The 19,675-nt window shown below is 37.6% G+C and overlaps 1 protein-coding gene across 2 annotated transcripts in view; it reads left to right on the forward strand.

Moving 5' to 3' along the window:
- LOC122813950 (zinc finger protein 883-like) overlaps positions 1 to 19,675 on the forward strand; it is an 846,666-nt gene that overhangs the window by 38,381 nt on the left and 788,610 nt on the right. The window contains exon 3 of one of the 2 annotated variants that reach the window (XM_044086495.1): positions 8,549 to 8,890. The exons of the other annotated variant lie outside the window; for it this stretch is intronic. Coding sequence (XP_043942430.1) covers positions 8,549 to 8,890 — 342 coding nt within the window. The remainder of the gene's footprint in view (positions 1 to 8,548; positions 8,891 to 19,675) is intronic. 2 annotated transcript variants of the gene reach the window in all.

Consider the following 19,675-nt stretch of genomic DNA (forward strand, 5'->3'; position numbering starts at 1 on the left):
TTAATTGCTTATAGTTTCTATTCCTTGCTTCCATGATGACGTTGTAGTTCTTCTCTTTTCCATTATTGTTCTTTGCTTTTGTGGTAAGAATGTATCTGTTATTATTTTAGCTGTACAATAACATATCCTTTTTATTTCTGCTATATCACAGGAATTTCTCTTGATGCCCCTAATTACTGTATTCATCAGTTTTATCAGACTTCTAACATTTTGGGTCTTATTGACTTTCTGTAATCTGTTATATTTCCTTGTCTATCAATCTCTATTAAATCAAGCAGCTCCTCCCTTAGATCATTTTCTTCTAGACTGCGAGCACCTTCTTTGCTGTCCATTTTCTGCAGGTGTTCTATAGAAAGTTCTAGAACATCTTCCTTTGACATATCCTCTTCATACACACCCTGCTTCGTCTGCTTATCCTATATATGGGGACTCAGGCTCATCACTCCGCAGCAGTCCACGCATCAAAGTTGACACTTTGTTGCTCCTTCCCTTACTGTGCAATTTCAGCTGAACTTTTGTAGCAGTCTCCTACAGAAGACTCCAGAGCATCACCATCTGGCAAATCTTCAGATGTCTCCTGCTGCAGCTGTTTCTCTTTCATCTGGGGACACACAGTGCCATCATACTGTGACATTACATGTGTTGGATTTTCTGCACTTAATCCTTCACTTTGCAGATAATACACAACTTTGATTTCTTTCTATGTTTTCCTTACTAGTCCTCTTTTCTACTCCCCACATTGTTTTCTTTTTTGTATTGTGAAATTTTCCATGTTTGGATGTCATTGCCTGTGTTAGTCTTGAAATATATTTTGTGCTGCTTTTTTGTATTGTTTAGTTTTGCTTTCTCTTTTGCATAAATATTACACCATATTAAATCTCTCTTTCGTTCCCCTGTCCATATTTCTTCTTCAGATGACTCCCATTCCACCTGTGTCTATTTAATGTAGGGACTCATTGTTCTGTCATGCTGTGACAAGACCTCTGTTGCATTTTCTTTACTAAATCCATGACTTCAGCTTCTATTTGTTTAAAGTTTACCTTACTAATTCTGTGTACAACATTCCCACTTTGTTTTTTTTTTTTTTTTTTTTTTGTATTGTGAAATTTTCTATGTTGGGGTGCCTTTGCTTGTATTCTTCTTAAAAAATCTTTGTTGCTGCTTTTTTGTATTGATTAGCTTGGCTTTCTCCTTTGCAGAAATGTTGCACCATGTCAGATTTCTTTTTCAGTCTTGGGATGACGGCCATGATCCCCGACCCTCTGCTCCCCTCTGGTATTCAGAGGCTGGGAGGGAAAGTTGGGTCAGTATGGGATAGAATCTTAATGGTCAGTGGTTGTATTGTATAGGAGTAAATTAACTAAAATTGTAAACGGACCTAATCTGACTTGGTCTCTGATTTTGAATGTAAATTAATAATTGTGCATTTCTGTATACATACTTTAGTAGTACTGCTGCATTGTTATTATCTTTTATGACTGTTTAAAATGTCTGTATGTTTGTGGGCAAAATTAATTACAGGCCATTACTGGCTTTTAATGTGGCAAAACTCTGTGTTGTCAGTCCATCCATCCAACCATAACCTCTTTTTCTTATATTTTCATTTGGGGTCAGGGTATCTTTTTCAGCAGTGACAATCCTCTAGAGCCAAGGTTCACACCACCAGGTGGCTAGCCCTGCCACAACTGTTGTTTCACACAACACATTTGAATGCACTCTCACTTGTGGCCAGTTTAGTGTCCAAGCCACCTACTGCATGTCTTTGGAATGTGGGAGGAAAATGGAACACCTGGAGGAAACCCATGCAAATACAGGGAGGACATAAGCAGACTCTGCACAGAAGGCATGCCAGCCAAGAATTGAACCAGAGAACCTCTTGCTGTGAGGTGCCAGAGGAGATATAAACAAACAGGAATGGGTAATGAAAATAATTAAGATGGCAGTGTCCTGACCTGTGTTACTTATCAGCTTTGACAATAGTGATTGCTGCAGTAGAAAAAATGTCCCCTTCCTGCAGTGACTGTAGAGTTAAAGATCTTTGTAATTCTGTGGGACATTTTTAGGTAAGGTTCAGCTGATGGACATCCAGTCTGGTTAATAAAAAAGTAACATTGCTGAATGTTGTATGCATAAAAAAATGTCTTAGACATGATGCCTTTTCTACCATTGGACATCAGCATTTGTGTAATTACAGTGTAATGTAATTTCAGAAACCTTGTTCCATTGTAGTAATGACACTCCTTTTTTCCTAAGTTACAATGTATGTTATGCATTTATAGCCATATAGATGTACTATAAATCTCGAACTGGTTGGAGTCCCCTTAAAACTCATTAAAGGTGTGTTTTACATAATACTCCAGTCCTACCAATTTAACTTTTCATATTATTTACAGTATTTTACATGCTTTGAGAGGGTTAACTGTCAAACCAAATACTTCCTTAATGGTGACCTCAATTATCTACACACCAAGTGGCAAACATTTCTAGCAATAACAGATATGGACAGAGCTTTCCTGGACTTTGCATATATCGGTACACTTGACCCAGTTATCCACCTGCCAGCTAGAGGTGGCAGTCTTCTAGCTATTCTAACTCGTACATCCCTTGCTGTACCACATACTATCTTTCTTTAGTCAAATCTGGCGTCTCACTGTGACCTTGTCCCTGAAAACCTGCTTCATGTCACCTAATGCATCTTTAACGTTGTTTTTACTCAAAAACAAATTACTTACTGATCATACAAAGAATCACAAATGGTTGGCTGCTGCCTACCACTCTGAATTTTTCTCCCATTTAGGTGTTTTACGGCATCCATGCCCATGTGATGGAAGAATAATGGCAAGTTTAAAGTCCTTATGGTGGGACCTCCACATCAGTAGACTCAATAATGAAAAGAAAAATGTCCTGGCCATCTATAAAAGATCTCCACTTCATCATTATGAAAAAGTATTTAAAACTGGTAAGTCCCTTGACCTTAGCATGTCCTGGCCATCTATAAAAGATCTCCACTTCATCATTATGAAAAAGTATTTCAAACTGGTAAGTCCCTTGATCTTAGCATTGCAAATTGCAGGAATGATTATGAATTTAAGATTTCAACCAGCTCAAAGCACACAGTGTAGACCAGCTCACTTACCCAGTTATCAAATTGTACAATGAAATAAGATTTTCTTCAGCTATGGAAGAAAGCTTAGAAAAAATAGTTCTGTACTGAGCTTACTTCTAATATCTTCTTTTCTGATCCTAAGGATATTTTATTTTATTTTATTTTATTTTATTTTATATTTGTTGACTGGGAATGTCCGACTAGGTTCCACAGAGCCTGTTTTCAGTGCAGGCCCGGGGAGAAATGCTCCATTGCTGATATTCTTGCAAAGTCTCTTCCAAGTTCACCACACCCTGTCTTTACTTCCACCCAATAACACTTCCAGTCTCGAAAGTAGCTCTTGACCAAGTCCTTTCAACACATTCCAAACTTAAAAATGCCACTTTTGTGGGTCCTGACATCCCTCATTCCATCTAGCAACCCCACCCCATCTGCTCTTTTACCTCATACTGTCCACCTAGTTACATCCATGAGGTGCAGAGAACAGCTGTTGTGGTGTCTTTGAAGAAAGCTGGTCCCTCTATTAACCCTTGGAATTACAAGCCTGGTAGACTCACTAGTCTTATTTACAAGGGTTTGGAATGTATTGTAGATGAAGTATTAAGCAGCAGTATAGGTGACCTTATATTCTTGGATACATACCAGTTTCTCTTTGTAAAAGGCAAGTTCTTGTCTGCTAAACCTAGTTGGGTTCTTCAGAAGGGTTACCAAGGCCAGTGATTAAAGAGCATAAAGTTCCCGCTAACTAGTAGGAACTTGATAAAGCCTTCAGCACTGTCCCACATGCTGAAATTATTGATAAACTCGCCCAGCATAACTTAATATTAATCTATGCATTGTTTGCTGGATTGCTAATTGATTGTCTGATGCACCCATGTTATTAAGGCTAGTGTAGTAGCAATGTCTCCAATAGTATCCCACAGGTGTGTGACTTCTTTTAACATGAAAGCAAATATTAAGTTACAGAGACTAACCAGTTTAGGCGGCACAGTGGTGCAGCGGTTAACGTTGTCACCTCACAGCAAGAGGTTCTCCAGTTCGATTCTCGGCTGGGGTGCCTTCTGTGTGGAGTTTGCATGTTCTCCCTGTGTTCGCGTGGGTTTCCTCCGGGTACTCCGGTTTCCTCCCACATTCCAAAGACATGCATCTGGAGCATTTCTCCCCGGGCCTCTGCTGAAAACAGGCTCTGTGGAACCTAGTCGGACTTTCCCGGTCAACAAATGATAAATAAATAAATAAATAAATAAAATTTAGCTGATGATAGCATACTGGGGGCAATTCCTATTCTGATACATTCTGCCGCAAGCGCCAGTCCAAACAAAGGCTTGATGTGTTAATCATGGACATGCCCTCAATGTGCAAATCAGCCATCAGCACCACATGTATAGATAAACTCCTCCACTTAAATTGGATCCATTCCTCAGAGACTTGGGTATCTATGTTGCTAATAACCTTTGCTTTAAGCGTTGCATCTCTGACATGACTAGAAATTCCTTCTACCTTGCACAACATATCACTTTATGGTATTTCTTCAGAGTTCAAAGAAGTCACAATTACACTTTATTCCCTTCTTAAATTTGTTCTTCAGTCACTTTGATTCACACAAGTTGTTTTGCTATGCCAAAGTTTTCTGTTGAACTGCAGTCCCTCAGGAACCATTTTGCATCTCGGATAGATGAACCCAAACCTCAGAGATGCACATGAACATCTGTGCATCATAGATGTTTCCTCAAATGCACCAACCCACATGAACCTTCCTACACCACAGATGAGTACTGGAGTCTCAGAGGCTTATGTAAGCTGTTGTGCATCTCTGATTTACATACCAAAAACCAGCAGACATGCACATGAACCCCTCTGCATCACTTATCCATCTCTCATCTCCATGGCAGCATAATCCACTTGTTTTACAGACTTGTATACCCTAAACCTACAGACCCACGTGAACCTCTACACCACATATTGGTCTCACAACATATAAGCCAGTATAAACCATCTGTTTTACAAATTTATATACACCCAACCAGTTGACCCACAGGAGCCCTTCTGTTACATAGGTATGTTCCCCAGCATTGCAGGTCTATTATTCATTCCCACAGACTTCAAAACGTTGTACAACATCACACATGTCTGTACCATAAACAGGTAGAACCACATGAGCCAGCATTTTACAGGTACATAGTCCCCAGCCCCTTTGATGCTGATGGACTCTTCTTCATCACAGATGTAATGTCCAAGCCCAGAGACTCTCCTAAGCTTTTGTGCATCAGTGATTCATATACCCAAACCCACTGACTCTTATGAACCATTGTGTTTCAAATATTTATTCCCCAACTCAATTGATTCTGATGAGTTTTACATCTCCGGTTGATTATTCAACTGTGTGGGCTTGTATTAAGCTGTTCTAACACACAGATTTCTAAATTCCAAACCCCCAAACTAACATAAGCCATCAAAGTTCATATGTATGTATTTCTAATCCACTAGCTTCAGTGAATTCTGCATATGCATTGCACAGAGCCATCGACTCACAAGTCACAATTTGTTTTCCAAACACAATGGCTCACATGAGTTTTTCTCATTTTTATACACACCAAAGTCATAGATCTGAGTGATTCTGTTTTATAGATTTTTCACCCAACATCTCGATCATAAGTGAGTTGCTTGTTATTACACAGTTTTCTGCTGCCCCTAAATGTAATTGAAGTATTCATTATTATAGATTTATTCTCACTGACCCACAAAGCTGTTCTGCATTGTAGATATTCTTCCAATAAAACATCTTGGTCTGTTACTACAAAGTAGCTAGATTCACCACCAACCAACCTGCAAGAGCCCATCATTGCACTATACTTCACCAACTTAGTTGGTTAGAACTCCCCAACCTATTAACCTATAATCAACTAGCACTAACTCACACTACCCTGTTACACCCTGATAACTGTCCATCCATTAGCAAACTTGTTCAGCCCTGCTCTATCAACAGAACTTTGAGGTCAAGTAATAAACTACTCTTGAAGGTCAGCAGGTCAAACAACATCTATGGGGATTCCTTATACTCTCATAAAATTGCCCAGATATGGAATGATATGCCTCAGCATATACTTAATATTAACAATACCCCTAAATTCAAACAGCTAGTAAGGGATCATCTCAAACACACATGGCTCTGCTCCTGCTCTAAACCTGACTAATATCAAGCTTTTCTCCCACTAGCTCTACTCTACCACCTGTCCTTTTCTTTTTATTACCGCCAATCTCTCCTTCCCCACCTGTCTTCTTCCCTTTACTACCGCCAGTCTCTCCTTCCCCTTTGCTTTCTCTTTCTCCCTTTAATTGTCAGTGTCAAGATCTGCTAGCCTGTCAGTCCCACTTCCTACCCTGAACTCTCTTTCATTTTTCTTTGTCCCACTCATCTTCTGTCTGTCACCTCACCATGTCAGACTTGTGTTCACTTGATAATTGTTGTATACAATGAAATGTAACTGTATAATATTGCTTGTATTCTCTACACAGTTATCTGAATTCTCTATTGTTGTAGTATTTATATTTCTACGTCACACCTTTTTTTTCAAACATTCTGTAACCTTCATTGTGTCTTATGTACTAATAGAACATTACATCTGTGGAGCTTTTCTCCCTGGGCCTCTGCTGAAAATGGGCCAGCTATGGCTCAGTCAGACTCTCCCAGCCAACAAATGGAAATAAATAAATAAATTCAAATTCTAGGATGACCTGTACCATTATGGATCTTAGATCTGTTCTGCAACACAGCAGGCCCCTTTGAAACATTCTATACCACAGGTCTTCACTTCAATACTGTGGACTTCGGTGATCCATCATTATCTGTCACTCAACCTGCGAGGTCATGTAATGTGGGAGATCTGTTCTCCAACTTCATAGATTCTCTAAAGCTCCTCTGTAAGCACCTTATTGAAATGTCAGCCCTCAAAACATCAAGAGCTGACATGCTGAAAAAAAAAAAAAAACGAAACTGCAGGAAAGAGCAAATTTCAAATGTCTCTTCTCCTTTCAATTTCTTTTCAAACCCCCTGTCCGAACTTGTATATACTAACTCCGAGATCACAATATGTCAGAGAAAAGGGAATATATTGAGAAATGGCCATCTTGGATTTAGAATATATAAGTCCTTATTTTTTGGCTATTCAGTGTCAACATTACAAGACTCATTCATGCGGGTCCCAGTACTTCAGTTGGTTATTCATTCTGTATGTGTCCCACTGGTTGTCACAGATCATTCTTTATCAGAGATGCACTACACATCCCATATCATCACATGCACAGCTCTATGTGACGCAGCTGTTCACCAACATCATAGATCCATATTCAACATTCTGTAAGTAACATATGTTCTTGATTTTCACATTGCAGAAGTAAACATAGTGTTGGGCAACCCAAGATTTTCCCGTTTTGAAAAGTTCTCCTACATGTGGTCATGTTGTACTTTTGGATTTGAATTTGGTTCAGCAATTCTGTTTTTATTATAAGGTCTCATACGTTCCTTAGATACTGTGGTATCTCCCTTTGTACAACAATGTTGTGCACTTTCAGAGTTAGCACTTTTTAACTTAACAATCACACAGTAGTAAACAATGTGTTTAAATAAGGGTAGTCTGGATAATTAGGCCCTCCATGTGGGGGTTGCTGGTCGGTTTCTATTCCTGTAGATTAGCCTTTAGGTGTTTTATGATGCAAGTAACATTTTGTTTCATTAGTAAAAGTTAACAAAATATTAGTCCTGTCACAATGATTTGATTGAATTTGGGGGGGACATTTTGAGCAATTATTCTGTGCTACAGCAGAACCTAGGTTTTGTATCATGTGTTGCGATAACCCATATCATAACTCAGCCATCATGATTTTTCCAAACTCTTTCCTGTTCATCAGTTACTGGCTTTCCTAATGGGACTGATTCCACATTTTCTCTTAAACTGGAAGCTTCTTCCTCCTAGAAGTATGTTCTCTTACCTATCAAATGTTGTCAGGGAGATATTTTAATAATCTGAAGCCAACCAGACTTTGTAGCAGAAGTTGGACTGGCATATGGCCAAATCTATCAAACAACGAGGAGCCTGCTTGCTTTCCTTCTCATTTTGTTTCTTATTTCCCAGCTTCAGATACCCAAGTGGGCAGCCAGAACATTGCAGTGACTCTTGCTGTATATTAGGGGTCATCTTTATTCTGGGTATCCCCTTTTGATACCTCCAGAGATGGATCATCCATGGTTGTTGTCCTCTGTATTGGCCATACTGGTAGGCCGACCCTTTCTCAGCTCAGGTCATCAGTACTGCGCTCAGATGCCCTGCTTCTATGAAGGTGGGCTTGTCCTCACTCATTCTGCTTTGCAAGAAAAATGCATGAGCACAATTGGTACTGTAATGTACAATTCAGCTTTTTTTCTTCTGTATTTCCTGTTTGCAGGAAGATGCTTACAGTTTGGAACTGTACATCACTCAGGAGTTTGCAAAACTGCAACAATTTCTTCATGATAAGGAACAAAAACTAATCCAGCAGCTTAAGGATGAAAATGCAGAAATCCTGAAACAGATGGAGAAAAGCATTGAAAGCGTAAGACATGATGTTGTGGCCACCCATGTGACAGTGTCTGATGCAAGCTTGGAGCTCAGGAAAAAAGTCGTAGGAACTCTGAAAGAAAAGGAAGAAAGTGCTGAATGCCTTAAAAATTCTGTTGTGGCCATTCAGGAAGTGATGTCCAAGGATATGTCAGAACCTGTCAGTCAGAAAACTACTTGTTTTCTAACAGTAAGTGAACTTTTTTGTTTTTTGTTTTTGTTACCTTAGTAATAAGGCTGGTCATCTGACCCTTTTTAGCCATGAACTGAAGAAAATAAGACAGATACACAAGTAAAAAGCATATCTCCGTCTTTGCCTGTATAGGTAGTTCTGTTTTGGTTTGCCTCTTTCCTTTTCCATACCCCCGAAGTTTTCACTAACTAATGAACAAACAAATTCTACTTTGAGCATTACATGTGGTTAGCTTTAAAAGTATTTAAGTAAAAGTCCTTTTCTCATTTTTCAAAACTTTCCTTTTCCTGACTGTCTACTGCCTGGCTCACACACCTTTGAAGTTTGCATATTCACAATACATTTATATCTCTTCTTTCACCTCAGTACAGTTTTATTGATCATTCCTGTATAACTTTCAGGATACAAATATATTTTGGTCACTCACAGCAGCTCTACCACCTTTTCAGCCTGCTCTATTGACCCTCGCTACACTTGGGTAGGCTCACTCTGCCCCTCCCCCACCCACATGTCATCTAAACTTGTACCATTCTATTCCCTACCCCTCCAACAAAACAACCAACCAAATTCATTGAGGCATCCAACTGACGTAACGACTCAACTTGCAAGCTCCTGTCAAAGGCCCATCTAACTCACTTCTCCCAATCTGCTGCAGCAAAAATAGCAGATAACTTCCATCCAACTAAATCTACCTTCCCCTAACTTAAGTATAAATATGTTCACCATTGCCACATCCTACCACACTCCCCTTCCCCATCACTGTATTTTTCCCCAACTCTATACTACTAGTCAAAAAACACCCCATCAACTACAGAATTAAGCACAGTTTCTACCTGTTAGGAACTTGGGCCCTCTTCAGCTACAGCTACATCAGAGAGAACAACCCAGACCTATATCATTATCAGACAGGATCCTTACCACTTCACCATCAACCATAAACACCTTTGTTTGTCTCCCAGACAACATCGGAAACCATCTCCCCACATTTATTACAAGACAAACTAATTACCCCCCAAAATACAGCATGCAAACTCTTCATTTTAACAGACACCTTTATAAACTACCTCTTCTTCTACAGTCGGAATCGGAATACTCATATATGTTTGTTATATATATATATATATATATATATATATATATATATATATATATATATATGTGTGTGTGTGTGTGTGTATATTTATAAATATACATACATATATATTATATAATGTGTATGCATATATATATATATATATATAATATGTGTGTGTATATAATATATATATATATATATATATATATATACACACACACACATACATAAATATACACACACACATATATATATGTGTATATATATATATATATATATATATATATGCATACACACACACACACACACACATATATATATATATATATATATATATATAAACTACCACTAGAAGATGCTGTTACCCATTTCAGTAAAACCATCCTTAACCCATAAGAACAAAAGACAGCAAAGGAATCAAACAGCTCATGCTAGATAGAGACAAAGCCTGGAAGTCGTGTAAACAGTTCAAACTAGACAAAATTACATTATTTCACTCACTTCAAGGCAAATATTATCACAATCCCAAACAGTTTGGACAACCATAAAAACTTTGCTATACCCTGGTCAAATCGCCACCCAATCCTCAATCACAAAGATTGACACAGACCCCATAGCTATCCAGTTCAACACACAGTTCGTTCAATCTGTTGTCTCTGTACTAGAATCTAATCCACACTCCCATCTCTCTTTCCGCACCAACAATACTCAGAATACCCCTCTCATTTCTTTCCACCAAATACCTACCTCAGCTATCAAAAGTTATCTTCAAAAACTGAAAACCTCTGCATCAGCTGCTGACAAACACTGACCAAATTATCTTAAGTTAGCTGCCGATGTCCTGGCATACCACATCTTGGTACTTAGTTTATGTACCCACTGGAAAAAAAATCATATATTGTACCACTTCACAAAGGTGCATCGCCACAGACCTCTTCACCTACATTTCCATTGCAAATCTCTCCCCCTGACAAAAGATGCATACACTCCTGTTACTCATGAACAACAAGGTACTCTCCCCCACACTAATTGTCCTTTAATGACATCACAGCGCAACAGCATCTCTGCTTACTTTCTCAGAAACCCTAAATACTAGTAGAAATGGTGTTAACTTAATATCATCCTCCCCGCTCCTAGATCTGTCATACCCATTTGACACAATATCCAACCATCCCTAACCAATGAACTGTCTTTCCTATCACTGTCTCCTTCTCCTCTGACAGACTCATCAGGAAAATCATTAGCATCATCCTGCCTTCTCCACTCCCTTTTGTATGCATTACCCGTGTTCCCCAACATTCAAGCCGCCCTACTAAATAAAGTTGAGGCATGCTGTAAAAAATAGTCAAGTTTGCAGCGAATTCATCCTGCTGTACACACCACACTAAAGATGCACAACTGGCTAGAATAACTTAATCACCTTACATTCCCTCAACTTCAAATTGCCCAGAAAATAATGCACAAACCACACACGTGCCCTCTACAAAACATTCTCATGCACTACTCCCCAACATGTTGCCTTTGCTCAGGTAACCAGAGCCTACTAATAACTTCCAAATCCTGTAATACAGCTGGAGACTCACTATACTCATCCTGTGTCATCAGACAATGGAACCCCTGCCTGTCCCACTAATACAGGACAGCTGTCCATCTAGCTTTAAGCATAGCCTAAAACAGCCCCTAAGCTCTTCCTGGCTTTGTTCTTGTTCACACCTTGACTAATTTTCACTCTGTCTCATCTTTGGACTATCACTAGCCCCTATCACTCCGACTGTCCTACCTTGTCCTGTAAATGTAATTAAATCCTGTCTATATTTATAACTGTATATTACTTTTAATCACGTCGTAAATTAAATTTGTATATTGCTGTATATGTAAATGCAACCTGTTTAATTGTATAGCATTCCTACGGAAATCTCTGTCTTTGTTATATTACACATTGGATGATTCTAAGACCGCATTTCCAATTCGTTTTATTTTCTGTAAATTAATTGTAATTTTTTGTAACTCTCATGGAGTTTTTCTCTTCGGGCCTCCACTGAAAAGGGCCTGAGTGCCTAACCAGACCATCCTAGTAAACAAAAATCAATAAATAAATGCAGAGATCCACAGTAGTAACTAGTGGTACCAAATGATTTACAGTAGTGGTCAGAGATGATGCAAAATATAATCATTTACAGTAACAAGTAAGCAAACAAATACAGTAAGTTGCAAAAAACAACAATTTGCAGAAGTGATCAGAGGTTATTAGAGTGTTAATAAACAGTTTGGTCAGCATACAAATATTTTGCTTAAGTATTTACAGTTTTTATATTAGGATATCAAGAAGCACTGTCAAATAATTTAACTATGATAAGATAATATTTGCAATAAATTGATCTACCTGTATTTCTCAGCCCTTTGTTTCTGACGAATCTGCATTCATTTTCTTGATCAAGAAACACTTATTTTAAAATACTTCAAAGTTTGTTGATTTTTAATGACAAATGGAACATTATTCCTTAAGGCAAGGCCTGTTTTGTAAATTGTTCTTTCGTCTATTGTTAGGCCTCAATGGGTCTGTTCATTGAGAAAGCATCGTTGCTGTTGTTACAGGGTAGTAGATGATAAATTTGATAGTCGTCTTTGTATTTGTTGGCAGGTGATGTGTGACTTGATAATTTTGTGCAAGATGGTATCCAGTTGGAGAATGCCAATGCAGGCCAAAGGACTCACAAAGAAGACGCGATAAATCCACTTTATGTATACAGCAGTAAAAGGTTAGCGCTTTCGTCCTTGAAACAAGCTAGGACAAAAGCACTAACCTTTTACTACTGTATAAATAAAGTGGATTTATTGCTTCTTCTTTGTGGAATCCTTTGGCCTGCATTTGCTTTTCTGTGGATTACTGGTTTGTTGCTGCTTTTTTGGTTCAGTTGGAGAATGTCCCTGCTGTTAACAGTTAGCCAGAGGAATTCCTTTAAAAGCCCACTGTGATAGGTTCTAGAGTTTGCCAATAGGAAGAAGTGATGTACTTTATTTTCTTTACTGTAGGTTTCAGTTTTGACTTTATACCATTGTTTCCATGCTTCTCTTTCTTGTACTACCTGTTAGCTATTGTTTGCTTACTGGAGCTTGACTATGGAGAACTGATAACAAAAATTAAAATTTTCAAATACTTGATCTAGAGGCAGTGTTTTTAGGAAAGATCAGTTGATTTGGCTTAATATAGAGGTAAAGGATGTTTGAAGTAAAATGTGTGAAATTTCTGACTAGGTTGTATGAGATGTATTTATACCACTGTTGCATGGCATCTGTGGAATTATGATCACTTAGAGAGTCTGGAATTGAGCCAGCAGCTGAGATTGTTAGGGGAATTGCTTATTATCCAAGCAAGGACTATTCTTTTAGTCTTTTTATTGAATCTCATGAGGGACTTAATAAATAAAGTAATACAGAGTTACTTTGTTAGAGCCTTCATTATGAGTAGTCCATTATTACATTCTTGGGCAATGTTATTGTTGGCCCATAATAGTACATCGTCTATATTAGCGGAACTGGTATTTGGTGTGATGTAGATTGTAGTTACAGTGACTTCTTTGATACCAGTATGTCCTCTTCCCCTTTCCATTATAGATGGGATTAACAAGTGCTTGTCTCCAATATTGAGGAGGCTTCCCCGTGCTTAACAGATATAGTGCCACCATAAGTTCTTATTGAAGTGTTCTCTGGTCATTACTGATTCCATCTTCTCTGTATGCTTTGTTTGGGTCCAGTTTATACTGTACTTTTCATTTTAATTTAATTTCAGATCTGAAGTTAGCTAGATGTTGAGACAGATTATCTCCCCCTTTGTGGGGCTAAACCATTTTCAAAAGGTTTTGTAAATACATCTGAAATATGTTGTGTTTGAGAAGAAATTTTTAGTTTATCTATTTGTTTGTCTTTACTCCTACCCCAGATTGTATATCTATAAAATATTTGGTTTCCTATTCTGCTTATTATCTTTCTGTGCATTTTTTTAAAAATGTTTCCTGATTTTTGTCTCACACTGTTTAATTTGTCTGTCCAGTTTGTTCATTTCAGTTTTCAAAGTTATAGTTCATCCTTGTTTCCATTTCTTATATTTGTATCTCTCATATTGATTAAGTATCATATTTTTGTGGAAATATATCCTCCTGAACTTGTGTGACTAGGTCCTGATTTTAAACATTTTTTTTTATATTCAAACAATTTCTCTTAAAAATGGCCAGTTTTCTTCTTCTGTCTTTCCACTGAAAGAATCACTCCAATTAGTATTGCTTAATGGCTATTTTGCTTCCATATAGTCTAATCCTCTGTGCACTGGTTTAGATTTCAAGTTTGATGAAGTTATCACGCAGTAGTTTAATCTTTATTATACAATGACCCCCCCCCCATCAATATTCCAAAATGTGCACGCTGATTGGTCAGCGTGCCCATTGTAAATCAGACTTAATGGAAAAAGGTCCGGTTGCCTGGACTTTTTCCATTAGTATAAGTCTTTTTTTTTTTTTTTTTTTTTTACAGCAACGGAGAACGGAAGAGCTCCGTTGCTGTAATCTCGGTATGTTAAATGGGTTCAACATAGCGAGCTAGATTAAAAAAAAAGCAACGGAGATCTTCCTTTCTCCATTGCTTTTTTTTTTTAAAGCTGTCTCGTTATGTTAAATGGGTTTAACATAGCGAGAGAGCTTTAAAAAAAAAAAAGCAACGGAGAAAGGAAAATCTTCGTTGCTTTTTTTAAAGCTATCTCACTATGTTAAACTCTTTTAACATAGCGAGATACATTTAAAAAGCAACGGAGATCTTCCTTTCTTAGTTGCTTCCGCGCACACAGCTCTGATGTACTGCTTAAGCATACACATGCGCAGTACATCAGAACTGCCGCAGAATACTGGACAGCTGTGGAAGGGCAGCACAGAGGCATTATACAATGCCATTATTTAAGAAAAGTAAGTATTTTTTTTCTTAAATAATGTCATTGTATAATAGCAATCACCCACTTCTGGGTGTGAGTAATGCTGGAATTACCCATGGTTGTCTTTGTTTGGCCACTCAGGATTCACCCTCATGACCAAACCACACCAACCGTGGGTAAATCCAGCATTACCCATACCCAGGCATGGGTCATTGCTTAATGACTCCATGATCACTGCACATCGAAGGTTTTAAAATGAACTAACAGTCCTCTCCTTAGAAAAACAAACAACATTTTGTATGATCTGTTCTATGGTAGGTTTGTTTACATTCTAGAACTGTAAATAATTTGCTTATTAATGTTATGTTATTCCAGTCTGTTTCTGGTAAATTTAAATCCCCATGTAATATTATTTTCCTTCATGTGTTTCATGCAAGAAATGTGTTACTACTTCTAGGCCATCACAACTTTGCTTTGGAGGTCTACACACCCATTAATTGTAATATGTCACAGGGTTGTGTATTGTAACAGTTGCACAATTTACTGTATTGGTGTTATCATCAAAGATGTAATGATCACAGGTCTTTGTTTAAGAAACACCTTTATTAAATGATCACATAAAAGTTAGGAACATACATTTCAATTTAACATTTTCCATTTGTGTACATTATGCATTGCATATGTTTTCCTTCTTTACAACCATTGTCATTCAGTCCAACGTTATGCAAGTTGGTCAGGTCCTGCCTTACCTTAAAACTCACTCCTTCTCAACATTATTCTGCAAGTATTGTTTCCAGAAATTCCATTTGTTTTGACGTAATTTACTCCTTCCCTCTTCTGTCGCTCTTACAATATTCTTTGCTTAAACTACAGTTGGTTTAGATTTTGATTTCCACTTTCTGTAAATTGTCTTTTTAGCAGCCAAGAGAATTAAACTAAATAAGGTCTTACTTGGGTTCTTTTTCCCATCTGAAAAGAACAATTTTCTAACTTGCAGCCATTTGCTCCCCTAATATTTATGACAGAGCAGTCTGTAAAGAAATGTTAAAATCTGCCAACTCACTGCACTCCCCAAAAACATTGTTCCCATTTACCCTTTTTCTTTCCCATCATACCACCAACATTTACTATCTATCCGAGGAAAAAAAATCTTTGAAGTCTACTTGGGTGTAAAAACACCTATGCAAACATTTCCAAGCAAAAATTCTAAACTTTCTGGACTTTGCTGCATACTTGGGGTCATACGTATGTCATCCCATGGTTCCCGTGTAAATTGTTTTTCCAGTTTCTCTTCCCAAGGTTGTCTAACCTCATAATTATCCCTTAAAAAAAGCATGTGTTCTACCTTCATCTAAAAACCTCTACCAGAGCAGGGCTTTCACTTAGGAATCCTATATCCTGCTCTGTTTGCCTGTACCCTGAAATCAATCCCTGGTAGGGAAGGCAGTCCAAACTTCTGCTTGGTCTCATCCCACTCTGATTACTTTTCCCTCTCTAGTTATTTGGTTGGTCATTTGCCAGTTATTTCCATTAAATTCCAGTCCCCCTTGTCTATTTATGTACCTGTAGTTGCAGTCATCCTTGTTGGCAAAAGTCTCCTTTCTAATTTCTCTCATTTCTTGAACTCTCCCACCTCACTTTATCATCATCCCTTTCCACTTTGAATTATAGCCTTCTGATTGTATGTTGATGAGACAAAGTGTAGCACTAAAATATCCCTTCAAATCAGATAATCCTAAACCATCTTGTTCTATTGAGAGGATCAGCTTATTCCACTTAAGTCTTGCACTTTTCCCCTCCCAGATGAATTCATTCAACTCTGTAGTAATTACAGTCCTTAACCTCTTCTAGTTGATAAAAATGTGCCTGACTTGCATATAAATCTAAAGGGACTAAACATTTTTACTGCCTGCATCTTACAATCAATGTCCATAAACAAGCACTTCCAGTTTCTCGTTTTTTGTCGTGTGCTTTGTTTAGTTACTTCTCACATATCCTTAGCTGCCATAACAGAAGCCTTTCAATCCATACTGCTAAATACTTCATAATACATGTCCACATAAATATGGGTACTAAGCCGCGGTGGTACAGCGGTAGCGTTGTTGCCTCACAGCAAGAGGTTCTCCTGTTCAATTCGCGGCTGGAGTGCCTTCTGTGTGGAGTCTGCATGTCCTCCCCATGATCGAATGGCCTCCGAAAGACATGCGTGAATGGGTGTGTCTTCGCTGAAGGTTGGGCTGGCAACTCGGCACCATAAAACAATCTATTGCCAATCATTAGCCGACCGGAGTCCCACTGTGGTGATCCCCAACCGGGAAAAGCCAAAAAGACAAACAACATAAATATGGGTACTACTGAACCAGTTCATTTGTGGGTACATAATTTACTGCTTTTGCCTTTGTTTTGTCTTCATAATGTCCCTAAAAGACTTGAAATTGTCCCAAAATGTTCCACAGTACAGATATGTGCTTTTCTGGATGTCAAGTGCAAAATAATATCTGCAAATAAAGCCAACTTTTCTTGATACTATATGCCAACCATATCCCTGAATTTCTGAGTCCATTATTTTTTTTGCCAATGGCTCGAAAAAGAAAGCAAATAACAAGGGGGAAATGAGGACACCCCTGCCTGGTTCCTCTGTTCAGACAACTTATAAGAGAGGACCTCTCCCATTCCCATCCCATATAATGAGTAAAAAAACCTGCCCCCTCTTAATGTGGCATCTTGTGTGCATATATTTCACATAAGCATGGAGTTTATGTATTATATGTGTGACTGCACTGTATTTTATGCATACCTTAGCTTGCATTTTATGTATATTTTTCTTTTCTCAGTACTTTCTGACATTATCTTTGAATGCATATAGGGAAAGATTGAATCTTGACTATTATGTTCTAAATTTTGCTGTGTACTTACTTTGTATGTAATATTGTTGATTGAAAGACTGTGATGTATTTTAGCTTTGGTTGTGGTTGAATAGGGTCAATAGACAGTCCACTTACCATGTGAAAAGAAATTGCCTCAGATCCTTCATATATTCCTATATTTAACCTTGTTATTGTATCTGGGAATACAAATGTTTCCATTGCCCTACTCACAAAATCACAGCCTACTGTGTTGAATGCTTTCTCTACATCAAAACTCACTAACTGCATATGTTCTTAGATTCTGCTTCATTCTGGGTCATCGTTGTGTTAATGTTTGTCGAATGTTTGACTCTCCTTCACAAAATAACACTTACCATATCTGTCAATTCTGACAACACCTTTGCCATTCTTTTTGCTGGTATTGGCCTAAATACTCTGTAATAATGATTTAAAATTGAAATGGGTTTGTATGAAGCTGGGACTTTGCCCTTTTTTTTGGTTAATACAGCCATCTCCACCTTCTTACAAGAAGCTGGTGCTTTCCCCCCTTGTAAAATACTGTTAAAAAATCTTCCAGATGTTTATCACTTTATTCCCTTCTAATTTCAATGGGAGTACCATCTGTTCCTTCAGAATTACCTGCAGATTGCTTATATATTACCAGTTTTATTTTATCTTTTCCTGTCTTACTATTAGTTGTTGCGTCTCCTCTTCTTTTAACCTTGGCATAATTTAGTCTTCCATAAATATTGCTGTTTGTGCTCTTTCTTGGTTTCCACATTCTTTTGCTTTATACAGATTTTCATAAAATTTCAGAAAGAGCTCTAACACCTCAGTAGGATCTCTGTTTTTCTTGCCACTGACTCGTTAAGTTTGATGATGACCCTTTCTACTTTCTGTTGGATAAGCTATTTTACTAAAAGTTTTTCTGCTCTGGATTTTTTATGTGAAAATAGTTGCTTAACGGCGATAACAGTGATCATTCTAAACTCATGCATATTATCGAGGAAGTCCCTTATTTTCCCTTTAGCACTCTAGTTAGATTCCCCTTATTCTGTAATATTTTAACTTTTGTCAGCCACTCTAAATAATTCTTATTACTTTTTAAGCATATCTCTTTTTATTTTATTTTTATATTTCCCACTCGCTTGCTATCCCTACTAATTATTCTTGAATAATTTCCATTACCCGTTACTTAAATTCCTTTCTTTTTAACAGGTCAGAAAAAATCACTCTCTTTTTGCTCATTACCCTACATTTTATCTTAATTTTTATCTGTGCATAAAATGCACATTCTTGTGAAATATAATTTCTCTCCAGTCTAGACCAAAGTATTGTACCTTTGAGAATAATATATAAATTCTGTCAGAGTTCCTTCAACCAAATCTGTGTCTTCCATACTAAATATTTTCTTAAATTTATTTTGTTATATTTTCCCTTCTGGGCACCCCAGATGCATACTCACCATTATAAATCAAATTGCAGTCCCCACCTATAAGTAATATTCCCTGCTGAAAACTGATTACATCTCCCCAAATTTTCTTAATCTCCATAATAGCAGTTTTAGGTAGAATATAAATTTGTGCCAGCATAATCCTCCTCCCTTATCAATAATCCCTTACTATCACAAATCTAACATTATTATCCTTTTTTGCTCTTCTGTCACTATTGTAGCCACTCTAGCAATCCAGTATTGTTACTTCCTTTTTCTTTTGTCCTTTGTATTTTGTTGAATATCCATCCTGAAATCCTTTTTGTCAAAATCCATATGCTTATTTCTTTCCAAACATGTCTTCTGCAGCATTGCTTTTTGCACTCTGCATTTATTAATATAGTTCAGTGCTGTCTACTGTCTGTCTATACCTGTAAGGACATTTACATTCTAAGGTTATATGGATAGAGCAGTTATTTTAATAAAAAGC

The sequence above is a fragment of the Protopterus annectens genome, chromosome 10.part0 (genome assembly GCF_019279795.1).
Source record: "Protopterus annectens isolate FY-2018-M chromosome 10.part0, PAN1.0, whole genome shotgun sequence".
NCBI lineage: Eukaryota > Metazoa > Chordata > Ceratodontiformes > Protopteridae > Protopterus > Protopterus annectens.